This window comes from Rattus norvegicus, chromosome 8 (genome assembly GCF_021556685.1).
Source record: "Rattus norvegicus strain SHRSP/BbbUtx chromosome 8, alternate assembly SHRSP_T2T, whole genome shotgun sequence".
Taxonomy (NCBI): domain Eukaryota; kingdom Metazoa; phylum Chordata; class Mammalia; order Rodentia; family Muridae; genus Rattus; species Rattus norvegicus.
Genome location: NC_141541.1, coordinates 106,777,832 through 106,800,281, shown reverse-complemented (window position 1 = coordinate 106,800,281; position 22,450 = coordinate 106,777,832). Strand labels below are relative to the sequence as shown.

General features: G+C 45.6%; 1 protein-coding gene across 2 annotated transcripts in view; it reads right to left on the bottom strand.

Annotated features, from left to right (window-relative positions):
• Positions 1 to 888: 888 nt before the first annotated feature.
• Positions 889 to 22,450, bottom strand: part of Nmnat3 (nicotinamide nucleotide adenylyltransferase 3) — a 111,651-nt gene continuing 90,089 nt past the window's right edge. For both annotated transcript variants that reach the window (NM_001395701.1, NM_001395702.1), the window contains 3 exon segments: positions 889 to 2,209; positions 9,303 to 9,382; positions 13,205 to 13,388. In NM_001395701.1, coding sequence (NP_001382630.1) covers positions 1,845 to 2,209; positions 9,303 to 9,382; positions 13,205 to 13,388 — 629 coding nt within the window. In that variant the 3' untranslated portion in view covers positions 889 to 1,844.

Sequence of the window (22,450 nt, the reverse complement as noted above, 5' to 3'; positions counted from 1 at the left end):
AGATCCTCATTGCCCTGTGTGAACACAGCTCTCGGGGAACTCTTGGAGGGGAGAACCCAGGCAAGAAGGGAAGAAGTCCAAAGGACCTACCTCATAGGAGGGTCACCGTGCTCTGTATTCCCTACTTACCTGTTTCACTGCTCACACGAATCCTGGGGAGGAAGGATATCAGATCCCTCTTGCCCACCTATGGCTTTTCTGTGTCACTAAACACGTGGCCAAGATTGGCCAGGACAAAGAATGGAGACCCAGACTCTGTGCTACTTCTTTAACAGAACAGAGGAGAGATGAATCTAGGACTGGAGTAGCAAATCCTGGAACACTTCCTTCTCCTCTTTCAGGGTGCACAGAAACAAGATCATGGCCTGCTGCTTTAGGTTGGAAGACTACTTGGGTTCTGCTATTCCTTCCTAGTTCTAGCTGCCTCTCTGTTGCTGTGATAAGACAGTTTGACCAAAAGCAAGCCAGAGAGGAGAGGGCTTACATCACCTTATACCTCCTGGTCACACAGGCTGACACTGAGGGAAGGCAGGGCAGCAACTCGGAGCAGAAACCATGGAGGCATGTGGCTTGCTGAAGCTCATGCTCGGCTAGGGCTTTTAGATAGCGCAGGACCACCAGCCCCTGGTGTTGTCCACAGTGCGCAGACACTGCTATGTTAGTAATCCTTCAAGTGAGATGTCCTCCCTCCTGGGTGACTCTAGGCTGTGTTAGTATGACTGGGACATTCCTCTACTTCTGGTACTCAGGACACAAACTCTTCAATTCAGGCCACTTCGATTGGAACGGGTGCAAACTTCACAGAGTATTTAAGAAGAAGATCAACAGCTGAAACCCCAGGCATTAATAATATAACAAGGGAAGAAAAAAAGAGAAACTTCTCATTAGTATTTTTTGATGTCAATTTATTATTTATCTTTTTGCCAATATTCAAACAAGCAGACAGTCATAAAACATTCAAAAGATCTTCTAAAGCAGACAGGCATCTGTTTTACTTCAGTTCCTTTTTAGAAATCAGGATATCAGGAACCCTGGTGTTTAGACTATATGGGTGTAAAAATACATGCTGTATCAAAAAATATTGCTCGAGGGGGCTGGAGAGGCGGCTCAGTGGTTAAGAGCATTTGCTGCTCTTCTGTAAGACTGGAGTTTGGGTCCCAGCACCCACATCAGGGGGCTCACAACTGCCAGTAACTCTGGCTTCAGGCACTCCGATGTCCCTCCCATATGCATGTACACATACATGCACACACACATATAATAAAATAGATCTTAAACACATATCACTTGACCACAACATAGAAAGAACGTGGTCAAAACTTTTAAAACAGGTAGGCAGGCAGGGCATGGTTTGCAAGGGAGAATACACTGGAAATCAGTGATAATGCTGTTTCCAGATATCTGAATCCTCGCTTGCTTTTATTCTGTTTGAAACAAGGATGTTGAAAAGGCCCTCTGTTCAGTAATTAGCACCATATCAAATATGGCCTATCTAGACCAGTAATGCTTCGCCAGGCCTGACTTTAAAAAAAAAAAAAACGAACAAGGGTGACTGTGGTGGACCCCTCAGGGGCCGGCCATGCTCAGAACAGCATCAGTGTGACTTCTATACGTGCCATTTACACAGTAAGCAGGTCTTCTCATTAGTGACCCTGAGAGGTTTTGCCTACTCCTATGACCTGTCGTGCTCTGATGTTAAGCAACTTAGTTTGCTCTGATGTTACATGACTGTCCCTGCCAGAGGCCCAATCTCTTCCCGGAGCAGGAAGTCACCCATGGTAGAACCACTGTAGAAACAAACACAGAACCAGAGCAAAATCACCCCTGACGCCCCAGAAGGCCCTCTAGCCAGTCTTTCCTTTTCCTTTCCCGGAACTGTCATTGATGTAGAGGCCCTGGTCCCTGATGTAGGTGATGACAGCCTCGGGGAGGAGGTACTTCACGCTCTGCCCTTGGCTCAAGGCTTTCCTGACATATGTGGCACTGATCTCGTTCAGAACGGGTTCCCTGGCCAGGTGAATGTTGTGCTGGAACTGTTGGAGGATGGGTGAATCCAAGATGTACCTCTTCGGGTCATGACCGCTCCGGTTCACACACACCAAACCGAACTTCTCCACTATCTCCTGGATGTGCGAGTCTTTCCAGAGGTTGGGGGTGTGGAAGGTCTTGAGGACGTCAGCTCCACAGAGGAGTTTCAGCTCAGGCAGTGCTGCAAAACAAGGGTGGGCACCATCACCGACAGGAATCTGAAGGGATACTGGGGTCCACAGTTACAAGTAACCATTGTAGCCTCATGGCTCTGGGTTAATATCAGCAAAGTGTCAAGACAAGCAAAAAAGGTTTTACTTTTCAGTGCTCAGTGCTCAGACAGAAGTCTGTCTGTTCTGTGGCTACTTTGAACCAGGGCAGACCAAGTCCCAGAGGTGACCATGCTGTCCCCAGAGCTTGATTATCTGATAAGCAGTGAGAGTTCTAAAGTCTCATGATGAAGAGGCTATAGGCGTTGTATAAGTCACGACCCCAACATTCACTTCAGCCTTTGTTATTATATTATTATCCCGAGGACCCATCCTTTAAAACCCCATGACAATGAACAGGTTCTCTGTTCTACAGAACAGTAACAGTGATACGTCTTTTGAGGTTCTTAGTATGACACTATGATTCAACACGATGTGTGTAAAAACATGACTCTCAAGACGAATAAATTAGGCAGGGTCTGCCAGGGAGAAACCAAGGCACAGAAAGGCTAGACCTCAAGTCCTCAGTGGGGAAGATTGGATCAAACTGGCAGCCTCCGGGGGCATCTGTAGCAGTTAGCTTCTGCTGCCGCCTGCTGGTGATAATCTGCAAATGCACCAGGAACAGGAAGCCCTGGTGAGCTGGAGAAGGGATTTGCAGACATGCTGACTGACACACCATCTACATGGAGTTGGCTAGTCTGAAGAGGAAAGCCAAACCCATGCTAGAAGCACACCGCGGGTCCCTGGTACTTCTGGAAACTGATTCCAGAAGATGATGGTAAAGGCTCGTCTCTCATCTTTGTCACCCTGAAGACTTGGCAAGGAAGAGATTTCGGGCTGCTGCGCACTGGGGAAAACATGGTGTAAAGGGTTAGTTTACGCTCATGTGCAGTGGGATACTGGGAGAGGTTCTGTCATGGGCAGAGAATGGGTTTACAGAGACGCAGAGCTGGCCTGAGAAGGAAGAGGCGAGACGGGTGGTATTATGAGGAGGTCTGAGTTCAGCCTCTGTGGGGCAAATACAGCTGAGCTGGGAAGGGGCTGAAGAGGCCTCCCTGCTCTGGGCCTCAGCTTCCTCACCTACAAGAAACGACAGGCCAGGAGGGACAGCAGCTACCATCATCACGAAAACATACTCTCCCAGTGCTGTAGCCTCAGAACACTGCTCTAGTCAATGACACTGGAACAGTCTGACTCACAAGGCTCTCAGTGGCCACACAGACAGATGCAGATGCCTCAGGCTTGGTTCTGGTTCTGCTATTCAATGGCTGCTGTGAAATCAACTAATAGTGCTCACTTTGTGGATTTATTTTAGCACTGAATGAGTTTATCAATTAAGACAGATGGAGTCATTGTTGGCTCAGAGTGTTAACGTCTTAACTTCTTTTCATTCATTCACTAATCCATTTACTTATCTACTCATCTACCCAAATATCCAGAAATATCCATCCAATAGGTATGAATTATCTCCTGATTTTGAAAGCAATAAAACTGTGTTACAAATTATTCAGTAACTCACGCTTTACTAATTTGGTATGGATTTGTGTTTTCCAACAGCTGTGAGGATTTGCTCTAATTCATACTTATTGAATCACTTCAAGATAGCAAGAGACCAGGTTTTGGCCTTTCAAACAACTGGTTCAATCCTACTTATTTGATTTCAACATCTCCTGGGACCTGGGGCACATCCGTTCTGTTTCTACAGGTCAGAGAACAGACAAGACACACTTCTGTCTTCTCCTGTTTCTCCTTGACTTTACTTTGTGTGCGTGCGCGTGTCGTGCGTGTGTGTGTGTGTGTGTGTGTGTGTGTGTGTGTGTGTGTGCGTGCGCGCACGCGTGTGCGGGCACGTGTAGGCCAGAGGGGAATGTTGAATTCCTTCCTCTATTGCACTCTTTGCTTTGCTCCACTGAGGCAGGGTTCCTCCTTGGACCTGGAGCTTCCCACTGTGGAGTTAGCTGACTGCCAGAAAGCCCTGGCCGACATTTCTGTTTCAATCCCCTCAGGCGGGGTTTACAGGCCTCTACAGCGGCACCCGCCTGTTTATATGGGTGCTAGGATCTGACCAGGCAGGGTCTCACATGGGCCTCATCAGCCTGTGCTCATCTCCCCAGATGTTCCTACTCAGTTTCACGAGGAAACTGTCAACATTTTGGCTTCCACACCAGACATTAATTTTGAGAGTAAAATCATTCATATTGAGAGTAAAAATTATAGTATTCACTTTGAGCTATGACTAGAAAGGACTAGAAAGGATTGAGCTCTGCCCCTCAATCAAAGGCATGTCTATGAGGTTAGAGGTGCCTGTTATCCTACAAGACAATGTCACGATCAACATTCATGGCCACATATACCTCATGTTCAGACTGCACAGAACCATCTCAAGTTCATTCACATAAATGCAATAGAAGTTTTAGACCCAGTAACCATCCAAGTTCGAAGTATGTAATTCAAGAATAAAGGCCAAGGGATGAAGAGATGGCTAGGCAGTTAGGAACACTGGCTGCTCTTCCACAGAGCCAGGGCTTTATTCCCGGCACCCACATGTAGCTCACAACTGTCTGTAGCTACAGGTCTAGGGGACACAAAGCTCTCTTCTGGCCTCTGTGGGCACTGCATGTGCATGGGGTACAAACACACATGTAGGCACCCCTCCCCCCAATAAATCATAATGAAAAAAGAAAAAGTTGTCAGTATGACTTGCCTAACAGCCATATAGTGATATAAATGTTTGGTGCTCAGTCTACTGTGACGTTGAACAGCTATGGGCTTTGAAAAGCAGATGGGCCAAAATTTACACAAGCTGTAAGGAAAATGCCCTGAAACGTAGGAGTCTGAATGCTTGGTGGCCCTAAATCGACAGCATTAAAGAGCGTCACCAATCTTGAGGCTAGTGAGTCTTGGGTATGAATGTTAGAGGTCTTGGGACCCTGGGAAACTGACTTTGCCTGTAGGCCTCTTTCTTCAGTTGTAAGATGGGGACAGTAAAGACTCCATGGAAGTTATGGGAAGTGACAGGTAGGGAGAAAGCTTGTCAAAGCTATGTACAAATACAGCCATGGATGGTGACATCCTGCATGACATCACACTGTGAACACTGGAGGACACTAGAGACGATTCTAGGAATGACACCCAGCAGTCAGTGCCCAAACCAACCAGCCCTGGTGAAACAGGCACAAGATTGGGTGCCTGCTGCTTTTACAGAGAGAGGGTTCTGAGGCAGGCTCAGTCCTAACAGCAAAAGGACAGGGCGGCCCTTACGGACTACAGACAGCGAGCTTGGCTGTTGTTAAAGGCCCCGGGGTGTCACCCATTCCAGGATGACAGAAATCCACATGAGGACAGATGAGGCCAGGGAGGCTTGCCAATTACTGAGCGACAGTTGGGTCCAGATCTGGCTGACAGCAGTGCTGAGCTCAGCATGTAATCTGCCATTCCAGAGTGTGACAAACACGCAATAAAATACACAGCTCCCAGAGTGGCCCTTAGAAATAAATATGTCACTGGCAACATATGTGGCATCCCATCAGAAGCCAAGCTTATGCTGAGGAAAACCTGCCTTCCTATATGAAAATGTTCATATTTTGTTTTTGTTTTTTCCCTTTTTTCCCCCTGATGAGCATGAAACGTGTTCACGATGGAACATATGGAATCTGTAAGTGTTTAAAACTGAGAACAGACAGCAACAGCAACCCATGAGGCTGGTTCTGGGTTCTACAGCCATCAACATTTCTGTGTATTTTCTTAGGTTTCCATATTGATTCAGACATACAAACAATACGGAACTACACTCACTTTCATCTGGAGTTAGACATATGCTATCGTACGGTGGTTTCCCCACTCCCTTGGTGCTTCTCCCTCTCTTCAAACTTCTGATGTGGATTCTTCTGATGCCGACAGCGGAATGGACTCAGTGTTTCTTTACATTTAAACTCCTACTTGCTTTTATTCTTCTGCCATTGAAAAACGGCTGTGATACCTGGGCCTTCTGGTACAGGCCTGCAACCTGAGCGAGTCAAGAGGCTGAGGCAGGAGGATTGCAAGTTCAAGGCCTGCCTTGGATACAAGATTTTAAGTTCACCTTGGGCAACTCAGTGAGACCTTGTCTCAAAATTAAAAGCAAAAAAAAAAAAAAAAAAGAAAAGAAAAGAAAAAGCAAGTGTGTGTGTGTGTGTGTGTGTGTGTGTGTGTGTGTGTGTGTGCGTGCGTGCAGTGGTTAGACAGTTACTGGGGCCAAGAATCTGTGGTCGACAGGTTGTCGACCCTAGGGAAGAACCTATTAGCATTGCCCTGCTAATGGGACACAGCATTATATCGAATCTCAATGAAGTCATATTATATTCATGTCTAGTATATTCTATACTCTCTCGGCTCTCATCAGATGGGCTTCTTTTTTTGGAATATGGTGATTAACACAGAGACCCACAGCTGGTCAAGGTGTAGACAGTTAGAGACTGTGGAATGCTCAGCCTTCAATGGGGTATCTATTACCACACACCCCTCCTCTCAAGACTCTGAAGACGGGAAAGAGTAAGAGCCAGAGACGAAGGATAACTACCAACCAAGAGCGTTTTCCAGATACTGCAAACTGAGAAGCTATTGCTGGTGACCAGGAGAGGGAAAGTTAGTTGTTTATAAGGGTGTGGCCCTGGTGAGTCTAACACGCTCCAGGGACTGGCTGCACTAATGGGCTTCATGTGTTTTAAAACATTTATTTTATGTATATCTGTGTGTGAGCCTAAGTGTGTGTGTGTATGTGTGTGTGTGTGTGTGTGTGCGCGCGCGCACCATGTGCCTGTAAGGACCAGCTGAGGTCAGAAGAGGGCACTGATTCCCCTGAGACTGGAGACACAGATGGTTGTGAGCAGCCATGTGGGTGCTGGGAACCAAACCTTAGTCTTCCGTAAGACTTATGCTCTTAACTGCTGAGCCCTCTCTCTGGCCCCACTTAGTGGGTTTAAAATGAGGACACAAAGTTGGATGGATATGGAATGGGGGAGGGGATCTGAGAGGAGATGGGTAAGGGGGTGTGGCAGCCCACGCCTTTAATCTCAGCACTGGGAAGGTAAAGGCAGGCAGATCTCTGTGAGTTCGAGGCCAGCCAGGGCTCCTTAATGGGATCCTGTTTCATAACACAAACAAGAAAAGCCAGGGTGGCGGCACATGCCTTTATTTCTATCATTTTGGAGGCTGAGGCAGGAGGGTCTCGGAAAGAACTCAATCACAGGGTCGACTAGAAATGGGAACCCCCAGACAAACAAAAGAGATATGAGGTGGGGGTTCTGGTAGAGGGTGAACTCAAAAGCTTAGCAGGTAGTAGGAATGTGTGCTCTGGATGTCTCTTAAGACAGGCAGGACTTTCAAGGAGGAGCAAGAAGGGGATGGGTGGGTACCAAGCAGAGGTAGAGGTAGAATGGGCTCCATGAACACCCGCAGAGAGGTAATACAAGAGTAGGGCTCTGCATGCCATCCATAATTCACCTCTGGATGCCTCGTCTCTCCCTGGAGTCTCTGATGTTTCACAGGTCTACCATGTACCATGTTGACACTCTCCTGCTCTTGTATCTCTGCCTTCTGCCTTGAGACGCCTCCAGCCTCCACAGCCCACTGGTCCTGTAGACATGGGTGTGGCTATCTGCTCCTTTATGCGGCAGCCTTTCACACTAATGCCTTCATTTCCCTCCACCCACAGCGTTTGTCCGGCACAAGGCATGGGCTGATCTGCTGTAGCGCCTACCCTCCCTGTGAGCTCAGAGCCTGGCTGTCATACTGTCCACCAGCAGCACGCAGGACTCTGTAGAGGGAGGTGCAGAAAGGACACAGCATCCTGTCTATGATGAGGCGTGGACATGTCTATGGTCCACAGCTGGGGCCGGGAACAGAGGAGCCCACACAGGTAAGGAGGACGGGCCAGAGGAATACAGAATGCAGTACATGTACAGATTATATCAGAGGCCCTACAGCTCCTTTTAGACTCTCATCCTAGTATACAGTCTCATAGTGATGGGACAGCAATTTCTGAGTGATCATTAAATATCAAAGTCCCCTCCCACTCAGGAGTCTTGGGCGTGGTCTGGCCATTCATGTTTCTAACAAGAACCTTGCTAATTCTGCTGTGAGCAATCTTGGACCGACATTTGAGGGCTACATGGCAAGCTTGGGACCTGAGGACATTCTCAAGTCCTTTCTGAAGTGTGTTTGGGAGTTTTCTCAGAATTCTGAGGACCACTAGACACTGTAAGAGGGCCATGGTTAAAAAGTGACAGTCTCTGTCTTCTTCTCCTAAGTCACAGTGCACCAGGGCATGGTAGAGGTTCTGAAAAACCCTGCAGTGAAGAAACTGCTTTAGGTGCATTTATTGAACCCTTTAGATATGAGAGTCCCACTAACTAGAGTTGGGGACCCTGTAGGAGAAAGCCGTGCATGTGGCCTGCTGGAATTTTGTGAACTGAAGCTTGCGTCACATCTTTCCCTCTCACACCCATCCTATATTCCTGTGTGTCTGCAGAAGAGAGCCACACCTCTGAGCCCAGACACCAGGGCTTCTCAGACTCAAATCACAGGACCTTACATCTTCCAAGCAGGAGAGGAACAAGTAGACATCAGGGTTTCAAAGTTAAGATCACCCAGGAGGACCTCAAGTTCCTCTGAAGTCAAGTTTTGCTCCTTTGAGGAATTCACTGAGTGGTTGCTAGCAAGTGCTAGACTCCCGTCAGAATGTTATCCTTTTAAATCGAAAGGTTAAGGCTTTTTAAAGAACCCAGCATCAGCCACCAGCTTGTCCCTGTGTGGCCCTCACTTGTAATCCAAGTCACAAGCACAAGCCAGAGGGTGGCTAAACTCCTTTGGGCAGTAAATCTCAAGTCATCACAATTAATAGGCTTGGACTGAGCATGGGAAAGGCAGGCTGTCTAATCTGACCTTTTGACCTTGGGCATATTTACATGACCAGGGAGGGCTCAAGTCCCTTATCCAAGCTGAGAAGGCTGGACAAATCCCACTGGTTCCTCACTCTTCATCCGAATCTCCCACTGTAGATGGGAACAGGGGGTTGGTACCCACCCGCAGAGGCTGATGGTATTTTGCTGGGGTCTGGGCCATCCATCTGGGCCACGGATCTGAGCAGCTCCCCGTGATGATGCCTGCCGTGTAAACACATAGGTTTCAGTGTGTTGTGTTCTAGACACCCCCCCGCCCCGCTACCCCAGCGCCTCAGGACTTAAGATTCACGTCTACATTCTCTGGACCATCCCATGAATATTGAGGATGTTCCCTGTGCTGGGTAGCATTCTAGGGGCCAGGACAGGAAGTATACACCACAGAGTCCTGTTCAGCTCACTTTACCACGCTCTATGCGACCTGGGTGGAAGTAGGGAATTAAGCCTGAGGCTGCCCTGTCCACGAGTCTCAGTAATTCTCAGGTGATAATATAGGTTTTAGCATTGAGTGGGTGCCAAAGGCACGAGCTTTCAAAGACAGACAGATGAAAGCTTAAATAGGCCTTTTCCTTCGGAAAGTCTAAGTGGTAATGCCTGATTCCAGGACGTGGTGAAGGTTCAAGCTATATACTGTAAGCCCTGTCACCACGCGGCCTCTAGCTAGCTCCAGCACGCACTCCTATCGTAAACCTGTGTTTTAAAATGCTATGAGGTGGTGGCTAAGAGCCTGGGCTCGGAGAGGGAGAACTTGGGTTGAATCCCAGCCTCTGTACTGCTTGCTGCCTATCACCCTGATGAGTGCTTTCAAGTCTCAGCTAGTATGGATGCTCCACGTGTGCAAATGGGGACATTGCCCCATACCTTCCCCACCCCCTCGACAATGGTGGTTATGAAGATGAAGGGACTTAATTCAAGTGAAGTCACAGAGCAGGTTAGATATAGTCAGATTCGTGCAAACGTGACATGTTTACTTTTAAGCAATCTGTTTTCAAACTGAGACTCCTGCACTTTTTTTTCTCGGAAACACAGGTAACCTTAGCACTCTCCTGTGAGTTCATTTATCTTCTGCCTTCCCGGTGCTCGACAGAGCGTTATTACACTGTGTGTTTCAGAGCGGTGGTTACTTTCGGCACATTTTCCCTGCCTGTAGTAATCCTGGCTGGCTTTTTTGCTGCCTGCTTGAGTGTTACTCAGTTATGCCCAGCTCTAGGCCTCTGAACTGACCCTGAGAGCATGGTTTTCTATGGCTCCAGAGGTTGCCCAGGAAAGCTCCAGCAAAGGGTAACTATGGCAAGGGAGAGTCAGTTACCTCCCATTCCTAGCCAACACTGGTGTACATGATGGCTCTGGTGTGACTTCAGAGACCAGTGGCCAGCACTCTGCCTCTTGCTTATTTGCTGTGTGACTGTGACCAACTGAACATCTCTGTGAGCCCAAGGTTTCTCATTTGTCAAATGAGGCCATGAGGTAGAGTTTTCAGTGGGTTCATGAGATGATTTGGGAGGACAGACCACATAAAGTGGCATTTTGGTTAAGATCTCCCCCACGTCATGAGAAAAAGGTAAGTTACTGTTATGGCTGGTGATTAAGAGTAATCTCTAAGGTCTGTATGTTGAAGGCTCAGTCATTGAAAGATGGGCTCTCATCTGACCAGTGATGACTACTGGTAGATTTAAATTTTATAGCATCTTTTCAGGAGATGACTGAAAGTTCTGAGAGGCGAGACTTAGTTGGAGAAAACAGATCATTGGGGATAAGTCTGTGGGGGCCTGGGCCTTATTCTGGGTTCCTCTCTGTCTCTTTGCTTCCTGGCCACCATGAAATGCATAAGTTGGCTCCACCATACCCTTCCATTTTGAGGTTCTTCCTCACAATGGGCCAGAAAGAGCTATGCTGGATCTGGGCTGAAAGCTTTCAAAGTGTGAGCAACAATACAGTCTCTTGTCAAATCGTTTCTTTTGGTTATTTCCCACCGTAAGGAAAAAGGGACAGGCTCAGTTACCAAGGGCTCTCTCGTTAAAGTTGGCCTAGACGGTATGGCATCAGCAGAAAAGTAAACAACACCATCAGGATGAAGACTCTCCCATGAGTCCCTCAGGGAACTGGTATCATGGTGACCTCTGTCATATTTGTTGTAGGATCCACTGTGACTACCATATAGAGGACATTAAATGCAGCAGATGCTGGGGATGACTCTAAAACCACTAGACTTACAATTTTAGCCTGATTTTCAACCTCTGGGGGAAAAAAAAAACAAACCTTAATCAGCTATCCATTAAAAGAAATAGTTGACTCTGTTGGTAAATCTCAACCACACTGGCACAACATAGATCATCCGGGACCTTTAAACAGATGCCTGTGGTTAGGGTCCATACCAGCAAATCAGAAGGCCCTGGGCTTGGAGAGAGCCTTAAAGGAAGTCTTCTAAGTGATTTTGGCAGCCAAGCTTGTGACCAGTGTCAATTTCTCTTTAAGTGAATATCAGCGCCGACCAGAATCCTGATTCTCTCATTCAGTGACTCTTCAGTCACTGTGGGGCTCCAGCCTTCTCTCCTCAATCAAACCGATGGGATCATAGCCTTTGGGGAGGAACCTGGGCTGCAAACCTAGGAAGTCTGCTGTGTGTCTAGTGTCCAGAAGCATTTGACTAAAGGGCATGAAGGAAAGGAGAAAGAGCGTGTTTCATAGTGTTTCATAGTATGTCTGCTCGCACCTGCATTCTACAACAGAAGTACCATGAAATTACTATACCATGACTTATGTGTCCACAATGGTGTTCTGGTGTTCTGGTTTTAGGGACAGACCACTGCCAGCTTTACAATGTGGGGAGGGCAGGTGGTATTAGCACCTACTGTGCACCAGCCCATTTGCCTGCACCATCTCAGTGAGACCACACCCTGTCCTGCTGGGTACGTACCGGTGTTCTTACTCTATTGGGTGAGGAGCTAAGGCTCTGGGAGGCCGACTGACTCACTTCTTACATCAAGTCATTCAGCTAAATCTGGCTTCAACGCACATTCCTGGCCACTGTGGCTCTCACAGGAATGGGGAGAAAGCCCTGGTTCCTGAGTACTTTCTAAAGGTAGATGGTTTTCTGGATAATCTGCTGCCTTGCTTCTGCTCCCCTCCAGGGGTGAGTGGTGAGAACGGCTCATTTTATAAGGATGCTCTAGGTGCGTGTCTTCAGACTAAGAAATCTGGCTATGCCAATGGGTGGTTACAAAGAAGAGAGTGTATTTACACGGTTACTAAACGTTGATGCTATCAGTTCGGCAGCGGGTTCTGAGGTGGCACTGGGGTGGCTGAATGCTCACTGTGGTCCCTTCCCTAACAGAAGGTGCAGGGCCTGTATGGTTGCACAGGTCACAGCACTACAGTGCCTTCTCACAGAGCGGCCTGTCACCACGGATGAAGCAGACCGGCCTTACTCCCCTCTGACAGCCAGGACAGTTGTCGTAATGTGCAGAGCTGGACCAGGGCTTTCAAACAGCTGTGCGGACTACGCTGAATGCTATTAAGAACTCAAAAGACAAAAGATAACCTAGAGTAATGATTTCTGCTCTTAAAATAACCCCCTTCCTTCCACATTGAAGCCTATGTCTAGGGAACAGGCCAAAAAGATAGCTTATTACTGAGGTTCAGTTTTCAAATTTGTCAATGTTGGGAAATTTAAGGCCCCAGTTACAGGAGGCCCCAGGTAGTTTTCCACCAGGAAAGTTTTAAAAATCTTTACTCGATTATATTGTCTTCATTTTGCAAGTGACGAAGAGGTCTCAGAGAGGTTAAGTTACCTGTCCAAAGTCACCGAGCTACTAAGTGGGTGAAAGAGGGCATGGTGCCAGTCTTCAGACACAGACTCTCTCCCAAATGGCAGAGGGTTCTCCCTTATTTTTGCGGAGGGACCTATCTGTAAACGTGACCCTGCAGGTCTCATTCCCTGTTTCTCTGATCTTAGCCGGGGCCACCTCAGCACTGTCCCACCCTTTCACAATGTCGGGGGTGGGGGGGACAATACCGCTCTGTTACCTCAGGACCTTCACCGTTTCCATCCACTGTGCCTGCTCGCTCTCCCAGGGGTCTACCCGAATCCAGTCAGATGTCTGCAGGGCCAGCCGGGCCATGGCCACGCGGTGGTGGGAAGCCACCAGGTCTTTCTTCCCATAACTGTCATTGACAGGCGAGATGATGCCCTCGATCACCTGGTACTTTCCTAGGGAGAATAGGGATGGACACTTTGTCACCTGGCAGTTCAATGCAGGCAGCCGCTCAGGGTTTACACCTCCACCCTGAGTGTGAGCAGACCTTGTAGGGCCCTCCTGGTGGGTCAAGAGCTTTCAAGAAAGGACAAAGGTGCTACCTCAGCAACCCCGTGCCTCCCCTCAGTGTCTTCTACGATTCAGAGTGGAAGCTTCATTGGGAGGGAGCTGTGGTGGTGGAGCTCAGATAGCAGATCTCAGGACAACTGGCATCAGGATGTGTCTGATGAACATCATGGGGTGCCTTTTGGTAGACACTGTATTTGTGTAGCTGTCTCCCAGAAAGAGAATTCTGGGACTAGAAAACAACAGGAGGGGGTGCTGGCTAGTTTCTGTCAACTTGACACAAACTAGAATCATCTGGGAAGAGGGGACCTCAACTGTGGAGCTGGCACCATCAGATCCGACTGAGGTCTTGTCTGTGGGACATTTTCTTGATTGAATTTGATATGGGAGGGCCTGGCCCACTGTGGGCGGTGCTACTCCTGGCTGGTACCACTCCTGGGTGGGTGGTTTCTCATGGTATAAGAAAGCAGGTTGAGTGAGGACAAGCCAGGAAGCAGGGTTCCCCCACAGTCTCCGTTCCAGTTCCTGCCTCTAGGTTCCTGCCTTGGCTTCCCTCACTGACGGACTATGTATAATCCCTAAGGAAAATAAACCTTTTCATTCAGGTTGCTTTTGGTCATGGTGTTTATTGTGGCAATGGAGAGCAAACTAGGACAGAGGGAGCTTGGACCGAGGGTTGGTGGTGATGGGATGTGCCCTGACTGTGTAGGCACACCGTGACTCTCGGGTGATGGAGCCAATAAAAGGGAAGCCTGCTAGAGGGAGGCTGAAGGGCAGGGCGGAGGCTGAGCTGCTTAGCAGTGGACATTGCCTACCGAGCTTGGGAGCCTACATGGGATTTATGTGAAGAAGGACAAAGTGGTTCAACCTTGAACCAAGGGTGACTGACCGAGCCTGTACACCCCAACAACGCTACTTGAAGAGACATTCCCTGTGACTTCTGGCTTAAGAGGTTTGGTCACACACCAGCTATCACTATAGTTGTGATGAAACACCATGACCAAAGCAACTTGGGGAGGGAAAGGTTTGTTTCTGCTTATGCTTCCAGGCAACAGGTCCATTACTGAGGGAAGTCAGGGCAGGAACTCGGGCAGGGCAGGAACCTGGAGGCAGGAGTTGATACAGAGTGCATGGAGGGGGGCTGCTTACTGGCTTGCTCCCCATGGCTGGCTCAGCCTGCTTCCTCATAGAACCCAGGATCCCCAGTCCAGGGACGTAAACATTCACAATGGGCTGGGCCCTCCCACATCAATCACCTATTAAGAAACACCCTACAGGCTTGCCTATGGCCTGGTCTTATGGAGACATTTTCTTAATTGAGATTTTCTTAACGTCTCAGATTCTTTTAGCTTTGGTGTCAAGTTGGCATAAAACTAGCCAGCAGAATGTGTGTGCTGTGAACTCTTTCTGAACTATTGTGTAGTTTTTCTCTAGTCAGTTACCACTGGGGAAGAGCACTGATTAATTTTTTTTCTTCTTTTCGGAGCTGGGGACCGAACCCAGGGCCTTGCGCTTGCTAGGCAAGTGCTCTACCACTGAGCTAAATCCCCAACCCCTGATTAATTTTCTAATAGTAAACTAACACTGCGTTCCTAAGCAATCTCAGGTAAGGCAAGATATCTTAATATTATTTTAAGATTATTTGTTTTTTAATTATTATTTAAGAGAGAGAGAGAGAAAGAGAGAGAGAGAGAGAGAGAGAGAGAGAGAGAGAGAGAGAGAGAGAGAGAGTATGTGTGTGTATATGAGAATCTGGGAGAATATGAGTGTACAAGAGCCTGTGGAAGCCGTAAGAGGGCATTAGAGACCATGGAGCTGGAGTGTCAGGCAGTTGTGGGTACTGGGACTGAAACCTGTGTGTTCTGCAAGAACAGTTAGTGCTTTAAAACCATTCAGTTATCTCTACAGTCCCAAATAAAGTGTAATTAACTTGTGTATTTCCGTATTTGTTTCTTTATATAATTCCCTACAGATAGGGTCTCACTCTGTAGCTTCACTAGCCTGGAACTTATTATGTATCCTGGGCTGGCCTGACACTCGCTATGTAGATCAGGCTGGCCTGGAACTCACAGATACCCACCTGCCTCTGCCTTCTGATTGCTGGGATTAAGGTGTGTGCCACCATGCTGGCCTTGACTTATCTTCCTGTGTATTGATGGCTCTGGTTGCTGGTTATTTGTAGAATGGAAGCAGGTCTGCAGTTTGTCCAATCAGGTTTCTCTGTCAAGGTTACGCCCTCCTCTGTATTCTATATGGCCTGCTTGAAGGACTGCCTGTAGAGGGCCACAATAACATTCGCCACCACAAGATGGCGCTGGCTTCCACTGCGCCCCACGTGGAAGGCCGGGATAGCTTTGCCATTACAAGATGGCGCTGGCCTCCGCCGCGCCAGCCGACTTCCTTTCAGGAAGTTAACTGTGTGCACATGTGCAAGAGTGCCTTCATGCCAGGTCTTTGCCCACTCTGGGGCGTGCCTAATGAGATCATGGGTAAGCGACCAATCAGGTGTGGATGCGCCGCACTAGGGTGTATATAAGCCGCGCCATGCTGGCACCCCTCGCCTTCTCTTTAAGATTCAATAAACGTTTTAGCTACAGTAAGGATTCGTGTGTCCCCGCGTGTTCTTGCTGGCGAGACGATAGCGCGGGACAACTGCCCTCACCAGTGAGAGCCTTGCTCCCTCTCTTCCCCTTCTCCCTCTCTGCTTCCTCCTCTCTCCTTTCTCTCTCTGCTCTGGGGATCCTGTTCACTCTGTTCTTAGGTTGTACCTGGAGAGACAAATCTTATGAGGCAGGGGTGTAATTTGCATGAAATATTTGCACTATTGATTTAATCTCCTCAGTGGCTAGAAGATGATTCAGATTTTTCATTTCTTCATTATGATTTTTGACAACTTACATTTTTTTCCCAGAAATTTCCCCATTACATTTAAAGTTTTCAATTTGCCAGCACACAGTTCTGCAGTGCAGGCCTTTTAAATTCCCCACGCTGGGCCCCTGTCCTTTTCCTCATGCAGGACTGCAAGGTTTGTTATTTTGTTAGTCTTTCCAAAAAGTCAACTCCTGGTATATTGATTTTTCTCTGCTAAATGTTTGTTTTCTGTCTCACCAACTTCTTCTCTTCTTTTATGGACTCTGCCTGTCTACTCTCTTGCTTTTCATTTGCTAACTTCTCCTGGTATCTGCCCAGCTAATTAACTTGAAGTTTGTCTTATTTCCTAAAATACACAGTTCAGCCTTTAGAATTCCACATCTTCCCTTGTTCCCCACGCACTTTTGATATCCGCGCTTTCGTGATCTCTCGGTTCAAAGCATTTTCTAATCTCCTTTGTGATGCCTGTTTGATTAATTATTCAGGAACATTTTTTTTAATTTCCAGGTGTATCATGATTTCGGGGCACTATATTTTTCCTAGGTTAATTCCACTGTGCTCGGAGAACACAGTGTAAGTGGATCCAGTCTCTTGAAGTGTGATGCCTTCATTTACGTACTTCCTGCACTGGTCCATGAGCAGGGTAGAGGAACATCGCATGTGTGCCTAAGAAGTGTGTCTGTTCATCCCGTGGAGGCTCAGTGCTGCCCATTCAGGAAAGGTAGGTGACAGGGGACAGCTTTGTTTAAATCTGTTATTATTGAATTTGTGTCCCAAAGATTGGTATTAGTCACAAAAAGCTAGAAAATGTCCCACTAATATTATGGATTTTTCTGTTTCCTTTCCTTTCTCTTGTTTAAACTTTCACTTGATATATTTTGGTTTCCCCCATTTATGTATTCATTCACTTAGCATCCTGATTGCTGCCCCTGTCTGCTCTCTCATCAGTCTCTCTCTTCCTCCATCCCCTCCCCTTCTCTGAAAGGGTGGAGCCCTTTGACATGTCTTGGGTCCCCCCACTTGACATATTTTATTATATGAGACTGGATGAACACACATTTATAACACGTGTCTTTATACGAGGCTTTTTACTGCCAGTAAGACTGTGTAAGAATTTGGTTTGTCTGATAATCACATATTGGAGCATATGCATTTTGTCTCCATGTCTCTTTTATGAACACAGGGTCTCTGTGTAGCCTGGCTGTCCTAGAACTCTCTATGTGACAAGGCTGGCTTCAAACTCAGAGCAATCTATCAGCCTCTGCCTCTGCCTCTGCCTCCCCAGTGCAGGGATTAAAGGTATCACCACGCTTTGCAATTTTTCCACCTTTTCATTTTCAACATATCTATACTTTTTTTTAAAAGGCGAGCTTTTGAATATAGTCCATTAAGACACTTTCAGGCAAGCTGGGCCATTCTTTAAACTGGAGTGTTAAATTCCCTTACTTATTGTGATATATTTGCATTTAAAAGGTATCATGCTATTTTGTGTTTTATTTTTCTTGCACGCAGTCTATGCTTCTTTTATTCTTGACTGTTTTGATTTTTATTATTTCTTTCTCTCTGTCTCTTAGAGTAGACACTATTTGCACAGTTTTACAGCTGAGGGAAACAAAGCTCATTACTGCCTTGCTCCTAACGTGGCTCCGGGGCTCTGGTGCTCCATTTGGCCTTTCCTAGCTTACATGTTATCATTGTGGCTGCTTTAAATATACAGTTTTCCTTCCTGTTAGACCTTATTGTCTTGTTTAATGTAGTCAATGGTCATTTAAACTTATGTCTCCAGTTCCTATTGTCTTTGTACTTTCTTCCTGCACACTAATCTATCTGTTTTGGGATTGCCCTCTGTCTTAGTTAGGGTTTTACTGCTGTGAACAGATACCATGACCAAAGCAACTCTTATAAGGACAATATTTAGTTGAGGCTGGTTTACAGGTTCAGAGGTTCAGTCCATTATCATACAGGCAGGAAGCATGGTAGCATCCAGGCAGCCAAGGGGCTGGGGGAGGGGGTGTAGAGCTTAGAGTTCTACATCTTGTTCTGAAGGTAAACAGGAGGAGGGTCTCAAAGCCCACCCTCATAGTGACACACTTCCTCAAACAAGGCCACACCTCCTAATAGTACCACTCCCTATAGGTCAAGCATTTTCAAACCACCACACCATCTATCAGACAGAATATACCCAGTAGGATTTCCTTTGAGTTGGTGACTTCATTCTAAATTATAACCTTGAAAGATATTTTCACTGGGTATAAAATAAATGGGTTGAAATATTATCTTCCTCTAATATTATCAAATTATAGCTCTCCTGTCCTGTATTGCTGCTGTTGAGAAGTACTGTTTAAGTCTGTCATTCCAGGGGAAGCCATCTGTATCCTTGCTGCTTTATAATTTGCCTTTATCTATATGAATTCCTTTTATTTACATTCTTTAAATGAACGTCTTTAGTATGTGCATTAGTGTCTTCATCAAATTTGGAAAATTCTTAGTAATTATGTCTATGGAAATTATCTGTGCCTCTTTATTTCTGTTTCTTTCAGCTTTCTTACTGGAAGCAGGGAACCCCCACATCTTACCCTCTCTGGGATTTATTAAAATCTCCGTGTGCCTTTGTGGATAATTTCAATTCATGTATATTCCTATCTGCTCAGTCTATCATTAGCCTGATTCAAAATCATACACTAAACCTTAGTGTTTTCTAGTCTACGAAAATGGTAATACTCCATTTGTTTCTCTGGTGATTTCTTCATTGGCTCATTATAGTTCCAGACGTAAATTATACATAGTTAGTGAGACTTAATCTAAATAGTTCATTTCTTCAATCAACTTTAAATGATATGATGTTCTTAAGTTTGTTTTTCACATTTGTTTCTGGTATATATAAGGTAGGTATATTTGTATTTGTGTGGTGATCTTTATCTTGCAACTTCCGCTGGTTACTTTTCCAATGCTGCAATCAAGTCGACATAAGATAGCTTGGAGGAGGGAGGGTGTATTCGCCTCATCGTTTCTGAGGGTTTCAGACTATCACGATGAGGGAGACATGGCAGAATAGCTCAATTCATGACGGTGAAAGTGTGTGGTGGGTGCTATTCACATCATAGTAGACCAAAACCAGAGCGCGAGACAGGAAACAAGCAACGATGGCGCCCTGCCTCCCCTGCCCAGTGACCCACTTTCTCCAGTTGGGCTCTGCCTCCCAAAGTTCACAGATTTCTCAAAATGACTCCATCAAAACGGAGGATTGGATATTCAAAATATGAACCCATGTGGAACATTTTGAAGTCAAACCACCAACTTATATATTATTGTTACCTCAAGGCTTATGATAATCTTATAATGCAAAATGCATTTAGTCTATCAGCAAAAGTCTCCATAGTCTTAACTGTTCTAGTCCTGGTCCAAAGTCTAGCCCTGAGTCTCTACTGAGACTTCAAGGCAAACTCTTTGCTATGAGCCCCAGTACAAATAAAAAGAAAAGAAATCACATTCTTCTAATATACAATGGGACAAAGTAAATATTCCCACTCTGAAATGGGAGAATGGATGTGTAAAGGAAGGTTGGAACCAAAGCAAGACTGAAACCTATTAGTGGAAACAGAAAAAAACTATGTATTCATGTCTGATACTGGGGGTATGTGGTAGCATGATATGAGTTCCAAGTGCACAGATATTCCCTGTGATTGGAATCTTAGGCAAACTTTTGCAAAGTTTTATACATTAACCTGTTGGGAGCTTCCCTCATTGAATCTCGCCCTCTGTGAACCGACTAGCTTCACAGGTTTTCCATGGTGGAAGCCTATATGAACCTGTAACCTGCATTCCACATGTTGTCATGGAGATCACATCCAGTTCTGCTCCCTGCTTTAGCAGAAGTCAGGTCCCCTGGCCTACATGGACCATGGCTGCCATAGCCTGTGAGAGCCTGTGTGGCTCAGCCCAGGCAAACGCTTGCTTAGAGGCTCTGTATGAGCAGATACATGGACACTTGCATAAAAATAAGATCTTTCAATGAGTTTGTAGTTTTACACCCAGAGCCTGTGATTCATTAGGTTATGATGAATCCTGCAATGACTTTGAGGCGTCCTTCCTACTGCCCCAGCCTGAAGTATTTGACTATTTTTAATGGTTACGGTCTCTTTAATTATGGTCCCTTTTTCTTGAACTTCAGACAGTTCTTTTTCTGGCTAACTTTCATTACCTCCACTGCATTCTGCTCTGCTTTTTTGCTCCTAATGTTCACTATAAACCTAGATAAAATCATTCGGCAGTAGGCTGAATATTATCCTAACTTCAAATTTCCTTTACCAACTTAATTAGTCCATTACTTTTGAATTTGGCCTTACTCAAATTTTTGGGACATGAGTAAAATCTAGAGTGTCTTTGCCAAAATGTAACAAGAACAAACTCTGGTATAATCCATTTCCACCCCCACCAAGTTCTTGTCTACATCTGAAATTTCCTTTTTAAAATTTAATTTTTTTCTTTTTAACTAAGTTATTTATTTACTCTATGTCTTGATCACAGCTTCCCCTCCTTTCTCCCCAGTCCCTCCCTTTCACACCTCCTCTCCATCCCCATGTGCCCTTCTTCTCCTTCTCCTCAGAAAAGGGAGGTTTCTCATGGATATCAACCAGCCCCGGCACATCAAGTTGCAGTAAGATTAAGTGTATCTTCTTTCATTGAGGATAGACAAGGTAGCCCATTAGGGGAAAGGGATCCAAAGGCATCTATCTCTGACTACATTGCCTTTATAGTCAGAGATAGCCCCTGCTCCTGCTTTAGGACTCCCACATGAAGTAGAAGTATTTATAGGTGTTGGGGTAAGTGTCTTGATTGGAGTTCTTGGTATTTCAAAAGCAATGGGTCCCTTCATTGTTAGGGATTAAAGGTGATGTCTGTACTCTAGCTAGAGTAATCCAGGGCAAATCTGCATTCCTGCTGGATCAAATGTTTGGATGTAATCCTTTGCCACCACAGCAGCCATGTTGTTGGATTAAAATTCCTAGCAAAGCAAGACAATCAGGGCTTCAAGACAACTCTTCTGTTCTAAAAGCTGTTTTTTTTTTTTAAATTTTATAGCATGGTTTTAGGTGTAACTTCTTACACTTCTAGGAGATACAGTTTCAGAGCAAATTCTGTTTTGAATTTTACAGTCTTTCTGTCCCTTCTTCATAATTATCCCTGAACCTGTCGTATCATAATCTCAAAATTGTTTTTAAAAGTATTGTAAAAACACAGTTTAGACATTTTTATCCTAAACAACTTGCATACAATACCCATCAAATTCAGCTCATCTTACAGGATTTCAGTGAATATACATGTATATTTTAATTTATTTCATTTTCACTTACATTTTCTTGTGATAGTAAACAAAAAATGGGGTTATTGTTATAATAAAGTAATTTCTGATCTTAGTAAACTGTAAAGTTTCTTTAAAAGATCTTTTTAGGGTCTTCATTTATGATGAAGATGAATCAAAGTTCAAGTAAACAAGGATGCCTTCGGCTGACAAATCAGTAAGATTTTATTATTTTTTATAATGTTCCTAAAATTTTGTCTATAAAATACATGTTTTTAAGGCATTTACTAATTCACTAATAAAATCACTTAAAGCTTTGACATTTGAAGCCTTAAAAAAGATAGTCATTAATATACACTTTTCTGTGGGCATTTGGTGTTTTGACCACCATAAGAATCATTCACAAAGCTCTGCTTAAAGTATTCATGGATGATTCCTTCCCTAAGCCAAGTCCCAAAGGGCCCAAGAATCACATAATCAGGTTTTATAAACAACCCTACTCCTGGTACCTATTTTTTGTATTGGTTGTTTCATGGCTAGTCACTGTGACTAAACCTAACACCATCAACTCAGAGGGAAAAGGATTCACTTTGGTTTAAGGTTTCAGAGGGCGTTAGTGCAATGTAGCTGGGAATTCGTGGTAGAATAGCGTAGGTGATGGTGACAGGCACATGAGGGTATGTTTTCACATCGTGGCACACAAGGAAGCTTCAAGGACCTATCTTCAGTTTCCTACTTCCTCTACTTCCCAAAGTTTCCACAACCTCCCAAAATAGT